The sequence below is a fragment of the Histomonas meleagridis genome, assembly GCF_020186115.1.
Source record: "Histomonas meleagridis strain 2922-C6/04-10x chromosome Unknown contig_206, whole genome shotgun sequence".
NCBI lineage: Eukaryota > Parabasalia > Tritrichomonadida > Dientamoebidae > Histomonas > Histomonas meleagridis.
Genome location: NW_027150809.1, coordinates 66,241 through 78,871, shown reverse-complemented (window position 1 = coordinate 78,871; position 12,631 = coordinate 66,241). Strand labels below are relative to the sequence as shown.

The following is a 12,631-nucleotide window of genomic DNA, read 5'->3' as shown; positions in this document are numbered from 1 at the left end:
CAACTTTTTGATAGATGACTCAATTGCAATTAAGCTCAAACTTTTGATAATCGAATTCATTTACTAATTCATTACATTTTGGCAGAACATTTACTCATTCTATATTATTTTTTTACATAATTAATTCCTAAAATAATTGTTTATAAATCAATTTTATTTAATTTATTTACATTGACTGATTCCACTTAATTTTTTTCTTATATTGAAAATATGTAAGTTAAATGTAATAATTATATATATGAATTGCTTTTGTGTATCCTTTTTTAAAACAATTTTTGTTATATCAATTATATTGGATTTATTCATTTGTGATTTTTCTAAAAATCTCTAAATATTATATCAATACAATTTTATTTTGATAAAAATTTTGTTCGATCAAATTAAAATTTTTTAAAGAGGAGAAATACAATTAATTTAATAAAATGAGACAACCCCCAAATGAAAATCGAATATTTTTACATATTACATACAGCTATCGATAAATGCAAAAAACATTTAACATATTCACAAACCAAAAATCGAATTAAAATAATATCACAACGTGAATAAATTTAAATGAAAATCGAATATTTTTACGTATTATATAAATCGATCGATAAATGCAAAAACCATTTAACATATTCACAAACCAAAAATCGAATTAATATAATATCACAACGTGAATAAATTTCAAATTTTACTTCATTCAGAACCGGTTCAATAATTTTTTGAGTTCGCTTTCCTCCACCGTCCAAATGTCCGCGTACTTATCATACGGCACTCTATCGAATGGCTGGCAGATCATTTTTATGCTTGCGAAACCGCACATTGGGCAGTCAGAGCAGTTCTCTTCTATTTTCTCCTTATTGTTTAGCTCCCTTACGCAATTTTCGTGGAATGCGTGTCCGCACGGGTACACCACACCTCCGTCTGTTAGCAACAACTTTCCGCACTTTGTACATGTCTGCAAACTCTTCAGCATTATCACTTGATCCTTCTTGACTTTGACCATTTCGTTGGACTCGTTTATCCCTTTCAACGCTTCTTCTTTCTTCTGCTTTTGTTCTTCCGCAATTTTCATGTTCTTGTCGATGTATATCGGAATGATCTTCCGAAGACTTCCGATCTTTGTGTCGCTTGGCAAATATTCCAATATTGTAATGATGTCAATTCCACTTGTTTCATTAAGTAACTTCTTGGCAACTTGTTCTGCTTCTTTCCGTTTCATTGATCGTAAGATTCGTAACGCACAACGCCGTCGAATATCAATGCTTATGTCAATGGGAATTAAATCAAGTGAATTCTCAGGGTCTAATGCAGAGACTCCGGATGCATAAATGTATTCTTCTCGCTCGAAAAGTCCAATCGCTGCAAGTTTATACTTCTTCTCATCAACTAAACAGCGGACAACAAAATCAATGTCAGCTTTCGATGAATTAGAATCTTTCCGACATAAGTTCTTCACAAGTTCAATCATTACGTCTTCGCTTTCGGTATTAGTTCGTGATAATTGGATGGAATATAAGTTTCGGATCCATGATTCTTTGAGCGTATGATTCCGGAAGAAATTGATGATCTTGTCCATAAATAACTTGGACGCTAATACTGGAATCATTTTCCCAATGATTAAATCGGGGCGCCCTGAAACTAAATTAACAATCGTTTCACTACAATTGTTAAAGATACGTAAGGCACTAAGTGAAAAACATTCTGGATCTTGAATGGATGATAAAATCTTCTCGGCTTCACTAATGGAATTACTTTCCATAACAACATTGAAAAGTGCCGGAGGTTCTAATATGCTCATTAACGGTTCCTCCCAACCGTAAAGTTTACACAATTTTTCGACGGTTGGAAGAACGATAACGCCCTCTTTAATTAATGGCTCTAACCAATGAATAAATTCATTTGTATCAGGTTTTTCCTTAAGTGATTCAATACGTATGTATAATTCTAATGCAAATTGTGCTATCGCTGTTCTTTGAAGGATATATTGTTTTTGAATGACATTAACATATTCTTTGAATAGATGGAACCGAAAGAAATCAGATTCATTATGCGCTAATTTAACCATTTGATCAAATGATATCGATGTAAGTAATAAAACATCAGCGGCTTCTTTCTCCTTCCTAACCGCAAGTAAACTATAGAAAAGCCAGAAAAGTAAACAATCAAAGCCTGATGCGCTAATTGGAGAACAGAACTGATAATGAACTAATGTGTCGCCTTTGAAGCCATAGATTTCCCCAGTGGCGGAGTCCATCTCAAAGATATCTACGTTTGGTATCTTGATTGAATAAAGTGAATCTTCATGATCTTGTTGAAAGAAAAAGATTTCATCTTTGGTAAAATGAACCATAACACTTCCAAAGAATGAAAAGTTGGTAGTGCCTGATGAAATTGAAAATGGTGTTGTTCGTGAAAATAGATCTTTTGTGACAATGGGGGCTTTGGTTTTGGTGTTAATATAATAACAAAATATCATAGACCCACAAAATACGGCTAAGTATGGCTTTTGTGTATAAATGGCATTTGATATTTGATGATTTATGGGTAAATTAATCGTAAGACGTTTATCATCGGGTTCATCAGTAAACTCTTTGGAAAGTATGAAGCCATTGATTAAACCTTGTGATACTGTGATAAGAGCAACTTTGTCATCTGAAAATGTAGACATTAAAATTCCTGATATAGGACCTGGAAAGGTAACTGAAAGAATAAGAATGGAACACGCACGTACTGTTGGCGAGTTTAGGTTGATATATAATATTTGTGCTTTATTTGTACCAAAGAATAAATATGGCTTCTTTGCATTTTTAACATAAAGCCATGCCGCTGACATGGCATTATAATCAGGAATAACACTCATTGGATCAAAAGTTTTTTGTTCAACATAAGCTGTTAATAAAAAATGTTTGTTATAATTGTTTCGAACAAAACAATATTCACCATCTGGAGAAACCGAGAAAAACCTAATATTTCCAATTTCTGTATATGTTTTTATTTGGAAAGGTTTGATATTTAAGTTGCAATAATTCATCTTAAAGTCATCAGTTGTAAACCAAAGTTGCCCATTCCTGATTTTTGTTTCTCTTATTTTGTTCTTTATCTGTAAGTTATATGAACGAGGAACAATTTTTATGTCACCTTCCCCGATTGTTTGCATTTTTTGAAGTTGACGATTTTAGGGTGGCCTAAAAACCGAAAAGTGATAATCTAATTAGTAAATTGTATGTTTGTTAGTTAAATATTCTTTTATTATATAATGAAATGTTTTCGATAAAGCCTCTTGTTTAATACTTTGTTACGAAAATGCCCAGTTTTAATTAAACGCTTCTTGGCGCCAAATTAGGCACTTCAAAGGCCGATAGAATTAACGTGCCCTTCAATTGGCTTACAACATCATGGAGGCATCCAATCGTGTTGAAAGAGTTAAATCATTCAGCGATCGTTATGATGTCATCCAGACCATAGGCAAAGGCACATATGGCGAGGTTCAAAAATGTCGTGACAGAACAACAAATGATATAGTTGCAGCCAAACGAATTTTTATTCTCCGTCGAGAAGATGGGTTCCCACTCAATACCATTCGTGAAGCACGTCTTTTATTCAGTCTACATCATGAAAATATTGTCGAACTCAAATTAATCATTCAATCAGAAGATCCACAAGAAGGTACTTATTTAATCTTTGAGTATTGCGAGTATGATTTATATGCATTACTTTATGATGTAGATGAAACACGTCCACAACCCTTGTTAATGAAGTCTTTAATGAAACAATTTCTTGTTGCACTTCATTATTGTTGCATCAATCAGATTATCCATCGAGATTTAAAGCCAGCCAACATGTTTGTTTCATCCCATAATGTCCTTAAACTTGGAGATTTTGGACTTGCACGAACATTTGAACACAAAGGGAAATATTCGCCCAAAGTAATAACACAATGGTATCGCCCACCTGAGTTATTACTCGGCTGTACAGAATATGGTCCTGAAGTTGACATCTGGAGTGCGGGATGTATCTTATATGAGATGGCCACATCTAAAATCTTATTCCATGCGAAGAACAATGATGATGATCTCTCTCAATTGATGTGTATCTTTGGAGTTTGTGGCTTTCCTCAAAAACAAGTATTAGATCTCTATCGTAAATTCGATCGTGTTGATCTTATCTTTAATCCTCGTATGCCCCAGGACACCACTTCACATTTAGAGGAAATTTTTAAGGAAATCGATAGTGAAAATTATCCTGATTTGCCAGACTTGCTCATGGAGATGCTGAGGTATGACCCGAGCAAAAGAATCACCGCTGAAATGGCACTGAACCACAAGTTCTTTAGGAACATCACAAGTGAAGCTGACCCTGACATGTTACCTCAAATGACCCGAAAGGAAATGCATCAAAAAGCGGCGTCCGAGAGGAAAAATAAACAAAAGCAAATAGAGACACTAAGACCGGATAGAATTAGACCACCGCCAGTGGGGGCTAAGTGAATATAAATATATTTTTTTGTATATTTTTGATATCAGTAAATGGAATATTTTATGTAATATGTTTTAGTTAATGAACATTACAGATATGGGTGAGAGTTATGTTCGATGTTTCGTTCATATGTGTTATTTGAAATATAAAAAATCAATGCAGACACATTGATATATATTTAGATAAAAATGATTTAAAACAATTTTATTTAAATATGTGGTATATAAGGAATAAGTGAGTATAAACATACTTTTAATATCAGCAAATGGTATATTTTATGATAATAAGTTTGTAACTAAAAAATTTAATGAGAATTACAGTATAAGCAAGTGCCGGTGAGAGTTATGTTCGACGCTTCGTTCATCTGTGTTATTTGAAATATAAAAAATCAATGCGAACACATTGATATATATTTAGATAAAAATGATTTAAAACAATTTTATTTTTATATATGGTGTATAGTAAATAAGTGAGTATAAACATACCTCTGATGTCGGTAAATTTTATGGCAATGAGTTTGAAGTGATACATGAAAATTCATTATGAGAGTGACGAAAAAAGAATTTAATATGCATACACCTGATGTATTTCTGTGATTTTATCTGAGTTTGTGCAAATTTTGGTGTTGAATGTATGTTTTATACTTTTTTCTGCTGCTCATATGTTATACAACAATAATGATATGAAATTAAAAATTAAACTCTGTTTATATAAACTTGTGTTTATGCAGAAACCAGATTTATATAAAGATTTGAAACAATCCTTTTCTTATATATCGTGTGCACAAATGAATTAAAAAATAATTTTAAATATATATGATATTAGAGCAAAAAAACGAGTTTGAAGATGATGAAAAGAGAAGCTATTATCAAAAAGGTGTTACAGTGCTATTATATGAATTTATACCAATAGTGGAAGTGTACTAGAGGCTTTATCTTGTCTCTGGCTCACGTGTTATACAATAAAGATACAATAATAATTATATGATATATAAAAATAAGCAACATGGAAATATTGACTTTTGTTTATGTAAACATTGCGCTTATGTGAAAATTAAAATCTTGTGACGATTTATAACAATTTAGTTATTTATGAATTTTTTTATAATGACTTACAAGAAATCGCTTTGGGAACATGATACTACGCTTATAGAGCGACATAGTTTAGAATGCTTTCATGACAAAAATCATGAATGTAAAAAACTTTGAAACCGTTGATTATCGTCATTTAGAAATCGTGATAAAAAGAACTGCAGCTCATTTGATTCAAACAGTCTTAAAACTGTTTTAGTTCAAAATTGACTGGGCTTTTTTATTTGTGCAAAAATGGACCATGCTTTTGTATGGTTTATCAATATATGGTGTGATGAGTGTTTTTACTTATCAAATTTATGGTAAACCTTTCAAAAACATGATTTTTGACAATGAAAGTTAGCTCCCTTTTCTACTAATTGAAAGCAGAAGCGTATGTCGTCGTAAAAAAGCCACACAATCATGCCACTTTTCTGCGTTGATTGATTACTTTACAATATAAAGAAAAGTGTTGCAATCATGGAATTTGAAATTTTTATAATCCAAATCAAGCTAATTACGAAAAATTTCATGAAATATTCAAACCATAAACTGAGTCATATTTGAGGTTATATTTAAATTAGATAAATATATATCTAAAATAACAAAAAATCCATTTTATTATTGGCCAAACAAAACTGCCTAATCGTTGATCAAAAAGTTATTCAACTAAATAGATTTAATGAATTACAAGCACCAAAAATTAGCACAAAGTTACATAGAAATATTAAAAAATTCACAAGGCGCTAGCCTTGCTGAAAAAGGTGATATCCTTACAAATTTGAATTTTTTTATCCAAAATTTATTTAATAATTTTTTCGATATACCAGAACAAATCGAAACAAATCTCAGAGACTTAAGAAAAATTTCAAAATGTAATGATATAGATGCCATTGCTCTCCTAGAAAAATTCGAATTTGTCGATTTGTTATTATCTCACATTTTACTTCCCATCAATTTTGACCCATTTATAAATGATATTCTAAAAACAGTAGGTAATCTTACATATTGCTCTCCTCATTTTAGAACTCCACAAGTGTTTGAATATTTTTTTCAACTGATCATCAATTTTAATTTTGAACATCAATTTATCGATGAAGAAACAAAAAATGGATTATTTCACATATTCTTTATACTTAATACTTTATTTACCGAACCATTTTATCCAATATTTCTTGAAAATAATTTTTTTTCATGTGCTGTAAGATATTTTAATATATCTCCCGAAGTTAATTTTGTTTTATTAGAATTCTCAGAAAAATGTATCTCATCTAACATTTTTACCAAAGACACATGGAATTTTATTCATGATTCATTACTGAATGTTACTGAAGACACTGCTGAAATTGCATCAATAATTATATACGAACTTTTTCAAAAGCAAGATTCAATTTTCAATGATTTATTTTTCCAACAGTCAATTTTGAATATTCTCAAAATTAATCGTTCATCTTCTGCATTATATATATTAAAAACATTGACAAGATTCCCAATAGCTTCATTCTTTAATAATGAAATTATTAAAGAATTAATAGATGAGTCTTTACAAGGTGATAAGCCTAAACTTATGAAAAGTGCATTAGATTGTATTTCAAGATTAATCCAAATTTCAGTTGAAGATGCAAGAGATTATTTTTTTAGTGATGCAGATACATTAAATTTGGTTTTGAACTGTATATTAAAGGATAGTTTTAAGGTTAGATTACATGCAGCAATTACATTTTGTTATATTTTGAGATACTTGCCCGACTTAATGATGAACATGTTCGACATTTTTGAGGAAAGAGATTTTATTGTCGACGTTTTTAGTTCTTTATTCGAAATACAAAACGATAAAAAATTAATCACTTTAATACTTTCTGTTCTTGAACATTTTGCTTGTGAATGTGAGTTTAATGGGAAAATGGATTTTTTCCTTCAAGTTCTAATCGAGGCAAAATGCGAAGTATTCTTAGAAGAAATGAGTAATTATGATGACGATGATGAAATCAAAGATTTAGCATTTGCATTTTATGAAACACATTTTAAAAAAAATACTGATGATGATTATATTCTAATTTGATTTTTTGTTTTATTTTGTTTGTAAAATAATTTTTTTTAGTTATTTTTTAATTTTTTTTTTTGTTAATGTGAGGTCAAATGTAAACTAATGAAATTTGGTAAAAGTGACATCAGGACAAAATGGAAACTTTTGGAGAGCTGGTCACACATATTAAAAGAGGGTTACTTGATTTATATGAAGACTTGCTCGATCCTGGATCAGCGCAAGCATTAGGACCAGTTCATGCATACGGAAAATCTTTTTTGATTTATCAATCTTTTAAAACACTTCAAGAAGCCATTATAAATCAAGAAAGATTTCTTAAAACACATGCTACAAAGGATGGTGCGTATGGAGCTGTTCAAAATAATGATACAAAATTATGGCGCGTTGTTGATTCAATCTTTCAATCACTTTCACTTATAGATCGCTATGCACAAGATCCTTCAAAATCAACACATCAAGGAATTGCTGAATGGTTTAAACAAGAAGCAAAAAACTGTGGACTTACATCAACATATATAGACAATGGTGATCAAGAAGGTCAACTAATCATTAGCGGGAAAGGGTTTTCATTTGATATCAAAATAGAAGGTCAAGAATATATATCTTCTGCAAATCTCCATGTTAATGCATCAAATACTGATTTTGATCTCCCAGAAATCAAAGAATTTCTTGAAACTGGGCGTCAATCACATGTTTCTCACTTAATGTCAATGGCTGCAAGGCTTTACATAATAGAGCATGAGACACAACAACAGCAACTTTCGAGTGTGATTTCATCTCTTCCAACCGCCTTAACGTTCAAGCTATCGTTGGGCGGTTATAGGTTCCCGTTTATTGACGGTTATGACGCCGTGTTAACGTTCGACACCTTCGAGCAGCAACGAAAGACCCCAATGATTGTGATTGACCCACCTATTATATTTCCTACAAGCCAACTTAAGGAAGTTTCTAATCTTTGTGGCCATCGTCTTGTAATTGAAAACTCATTATCATCAACCCCATCAAAAATCATGAAACTTAAAACAGATGTTATCAGATCAATTGGCGATAACCAAGTCAGGCTCCTTCTTAATGACAAGAGTGTCTATTCTATTGTTCTTGCGAGAGTTCCACTTACAAGACTTGAATCATTTGACACAATATTGAACATCCTGAAAAGAGCAGCCACTTGGGGACACGTTATCCACGATGCGTTCTGTGAGCAAGAAGAGCAGACAACAGGATCTCTTTCAATTGATATCGCTCCAAATGATAACTTCACTTTGGCAATTACATACTGGATTCAAGACTGCCCGGCGAGGCTGGTGGTCGAGGTGCTCCCAGATGGCACGCTCACAACAAGCGACGAAGCACAGAATGAAGCTTTGGGGTGCCCCACAACATCATTCCCTTCAATAATTTCGCGTTTAATATCTTAACAATAATTACAAAATGATTTTATAAAATAAAGCAATGATAAAATTTTTATTGATCCTTTTAAACATGGAAATCATTATTAGCATAATTATGAAAATTAACATGGATTTAACAATACAAATTAAGAGGTTGTTTCACTGTATAAAGTTACGCTTGTGTGTTAAAATATATCAGAGATAAATTGTTTTATTATAAAATTAAATATAGATTTTTGGCTATTTACAAATGAAAAATAAAGGCTGGTAAAAACGGGATGTAGTAATGTGGATTAAAAGGACATGTATTAAAGGAAGTGTGAAAATAAAATTAAGTTGATTTGAGCTCTTTTTTTTATTTTTTTTTAGTATAAGAATTCGAATGGCTTTGAGCGTTAGTGAATAAATATGTTAAAATATGATATTAGAGAACATAATGAGTAAAATTATTCATGAAATTTGATTTTTTTCCTATTTATTTGAGAGAGACTTATGATGAATAATAATTAGACTTGCCTGGTTTTCAATGATTATTTTAATGCGTAAGTAAAGTCTGCATTGGAATACTGCAAAGAAGATAGAACAAACAAGCTAACAAAATTGAGACAATAAGTCGAAAAAAACGATGAATTTGAATAATGTACAAAAAGTTAAAGCGGCCAGTTAATTCAAATAAAAATCTCGGATAAAGTTCACAAAAGCATAACGATAGTTTCGGGAAATCGACAAAAAAACACCGATTTTCTTCAGCTTAAAAACGATGTACTGTTTAAAACATGTTGATTTGAAAATGGTTTCATGTGACTGGCTTTCATTTAAAAAAAAAAGATCGATTAAATTAGATTTACGCTATAACTAGCAACGCAAAGGAGGGAACAAGGCAGTTGACATCCGATGAATGTTACTGTCTGCCCCTGGGTGATTTAACAAAGATTGTATATCAAACATGAAAAGAGGATTATTTGTATCTGATTTTTCTACTATTTCTGGAGTTTGTTCACTTGTATTTGGAGTTGGTGGCTGTTGAATATTTGCAGCTTGAAGGACAAGTGCAATTTTTACGTTTGGTGCAAAGAATAAACGAGTATTTTCTGAAGATCTTCTAGCACACCACTGTCTTGCTGTCAATAAATGTGTGCCAACGCCAGGTAAAATTTGTGAGAAAAGAGACATCATATCATGAGAAGGCTTACAAACGTTGTATCCTAACTTCTGGAAGCATCCATTCATACAAGACTTAGAACGGAACATTAGCTTTTTTAGTTTTCCTGTGTTAATAAGGAAGGAATTTGTCCCAAATTCTATACCACAAACGAAACCTCGCATTGCATCATATATATCACCTCTGCAAATATAACTATGAATGAGGCTGAGATGCTTTATGAATGTTGTCATTCCTAGGTTCCTTTTGTTTCTATCTTCAGAGAAAGCAAAAATGTTCATAAGTTGGAAAAATTCTTGTCGATCCTGAGGCGATAACTTTAAGAATACTGGGTCATTTGCGACTATCTGTGCATTGTCCCTCAGACTAGGATTCCCAAAAAACCTTTCAACCATCATTGTTCAAAGTGTGCAACAACGACCAAATGACGGCTCTATACATTGAAAATTCAGAGCACAAATTTTAAATATACAATTTTTGAATGATAATTTTCAATTTTTGTGTATGAATGAATTGTGGGAAACTATGGATTCAAATTGTATAGAACTAATTCATATATAAATTAATAATTTCTCGATCTAATAAACATTATAAATGTAAATAAAAATATATTAATATTATATATTAGTGTTTATTTATAAATCCTGATTATCATTTGGATACGTTTCATAAATAATCCATAATTTCGATTTCGATATTTTCCCTACACCGGCTGACCAAATTGCTTTGAAATTGAGTGTTCAATTTTCCAACGAGAAAATGGTTAACACAAACAATATATAACTGACAATTTCCACTGAAAACTTGCAGTTGAAACCGTTTGGATAGGCCACACAAACCCAATTATATGCTATTGAAAAAGAAATAATTTTCACAAAAATTTGGGTAATCTGACAGGTTCAAATTTTTTGTCATAAATAAAAAACTATCTTGTATTTCTTCTTATTACCAATATTGGTCATGAGGTTATTACATGATTGGATGAAATTATTTGCTACCAAATTATTTTTGCCAAAATTCCAAAGTTTGTGGAAACGACCGTTTACACATTCGAATTGTTGCGCGGCAAATTTTACTCATGAAATTGCTTGAGAAAAAAAAGAAACAACCTTAATAAACTTTACAGATTTAATGTCTTCGAAAATTTTCACATTAAATATAGAGGGATTCGGCGATCTGTCTTTGAGCATTTTCAATTGCTTCCATCACAGATTGCTTGTCTGTCCTCTCTGCTAGCCCAGCGCACATCACAGCAAATGCGCTTTCTATACACTTTGCTAATAGTGCGCATTCGCCACGTCGATGCATCATATTTAAATGAAGTTCCTCTTCCTTTTCGATAGTTGTATTGTAAATTTCCTTTAACTCCAATTGCTCTTTAACCATTTCGAGTTGATTTTGACTCTCATCAACATCAATTCTTCGTTTTGTTTTTTGAATCTCTTCCAATTTTCTTTCAGCACTCATCTGTTCTTCTTTCAACCTTTCTATTGTGATTGAGTTTTTAGCAATACTTGCATTTAATTCATCTAATCTCCTTTTCATTTCTCGTGTTGTGTGAACGATACGTTGTTTCTTAACGGTCGCTTCTGCCACTTTTTGAAGTTCGTTGCAAAGATTTTCGATTTCAAGGAACTTGGGATAGATTGCAGCTATTCTGATCCTTTGTCTAAACTCATGGACTTCAGTGATTTCATAAATGAAGAGTTTTTCCGTACTAATGTAACAACGAATTCCACCAGTTTTGGCACCATTAAGAATCTCTTTCTCAGAATAAGGGAGCTCATCCTTGGAAATTTCTTTTTGATCAGAAATAAGGCCACCAAGTGAAGTTGGCGTTTTGAGATTCCATTTTGTTGTAAGAACTTTGAAATCATCTTTCGGATTAATTGGGTGACCATCTCCAAGTATAATGTCTGCTACGTTTTGTTGTTGTTTGTGCTTATGTAAGAATAATGTTGCAATGAACGAAATGCATTCTGTGCTTCTATAGAAAATTATGTTTATTGTTGTTTTAGATGAATCCATAATCTTTATGCTTTTTGCTGAAAGTTTTTCCCATTTATATCTTTTCTCGTTGATGTTAATTGAATATCCAAATTTTTCTATTGTAAAATTGATTGTTGATGGGTTAGATGTGATAGTTACCACACCGTGTTTATCTCTCTTAGTACCAATACTTTCTCGTGGTGATTTTAATTGAATTTTACATTTGGAGAAAAAAGAAGTTTCCTTTATATTCGATTGTGTACTTTGACCAGGAGAAGAGAAGTTTAAAGTCGGCAGTCTGAGTCCAGAAGCAGTAAAAAGAGCATTTGTTGTCTGTCCTGGCAGCTGAAACTGCATTTCTCCGTTAACGTTCTCCTCAATGTCAAATTGCAGAAAATGAACATCGAAATCAGATGAAACAAAACATTTTCGACGCGATCCATTACATAAAAGTTTAAACACAACATAATGTTTAATTAATATTTTACGTTATTTCGAATTTTGAACA

General features: G+C 31.7%; 5 protein-coding genes across 5 annotated transcripts; 2 read left to right on the top strand and 3 right to left on the bottom strand.

The window, feature by feature from the left end:
- Nucleotides 1–685: 685 nt before the first annotated feature.
- GO595_003547 (Pep3p) lies at nucleotides 686–2,848 on the bottom strand (the record flags this gene model as incomplete). Its single annotated transcript, XM_067916580.1, has 1 exon — nucleotides 686–2,848. One exon carries the CDS (start codon nucleotides 2,846–2,848, stop codon nucleotides 686–688), a length of 2,163 nt encoding a protein of 720 aa, XP_067776294.1.
- A 535-nt stretch (nucleotides 2,849–3,383) lies between these two features.
- Nucleotides 3,384–4,475, top strand: GO595_003546 (CMGC family protein kinase; the record flags this gene model as incomplete). Its single annotated transcript, XM_067916579.1, has 1 exon — nucleotides 3,384–4,475. One exon carries the CDS (start codon nucleotides 3,384–3,386, stop codon nucleotides 4,473–4,475), a length of 1,092 nt encoding a protein of 363 aa, XP_067776293.1.
- A 3,240-nt stretch (nucleotides 4,476–7,715) lies between these two features.
- On the top strand, nucleotides 7,716–8,999 carry GO595_003545 (uncharacterized protein; the record flags this gene model as incomplete). Its single annotated transcript, XM_067916577.1, has 1 exon — nucleotides 7,716–8,999. The coding sequence occupies one exon, from the start codon at nucleotides 7,716–7,718 to the stop codon at nucleotides 8,997–8,999; it is 1,284 nt and encodes a 427-aa protein (XP_067776292.1).
- An 828-nt stretch (nucleotides 9,000–9,827) lies between these two features.
- On the bottom strand, nucleotides 9,828–10,532 carry GO595_003544 (uncharacterized protein; the record flags this gene model as incomplete). Its single annotated transcript, XM_067916576.1, has 1 exon — nucleotides 9,828–10,532. One exon carries the CDS (start codon nucleotides 10,530–10,532, stop codon nucleotides 9,828–9,830), a length of 705 nt encoding a protein of 234 aa, XP_067776291.1.
- Nucleotides 10,533–11,286: 754 nt separating this feature from the next.
- GO595_003543 (uncharacterized protein) lies at nucleotides 11,287–12,480 on the bottom strand (the record flags this gene model as incomplete). The annotated part of the gene is made up of 1 exon (XM_067916575.1): nucleotides 11,287–12,480. The coding sequence occupies one exon, from the start codon at nucleotides 12,478–12,480 to the stop codon at nucleotides 11,287–11,289; it is 1,194 nt and encodes a 397-aa protein (XP_067776290.1).
- Nucleotides 12,481–12,631: the final 151 nt, after the last annotated feature.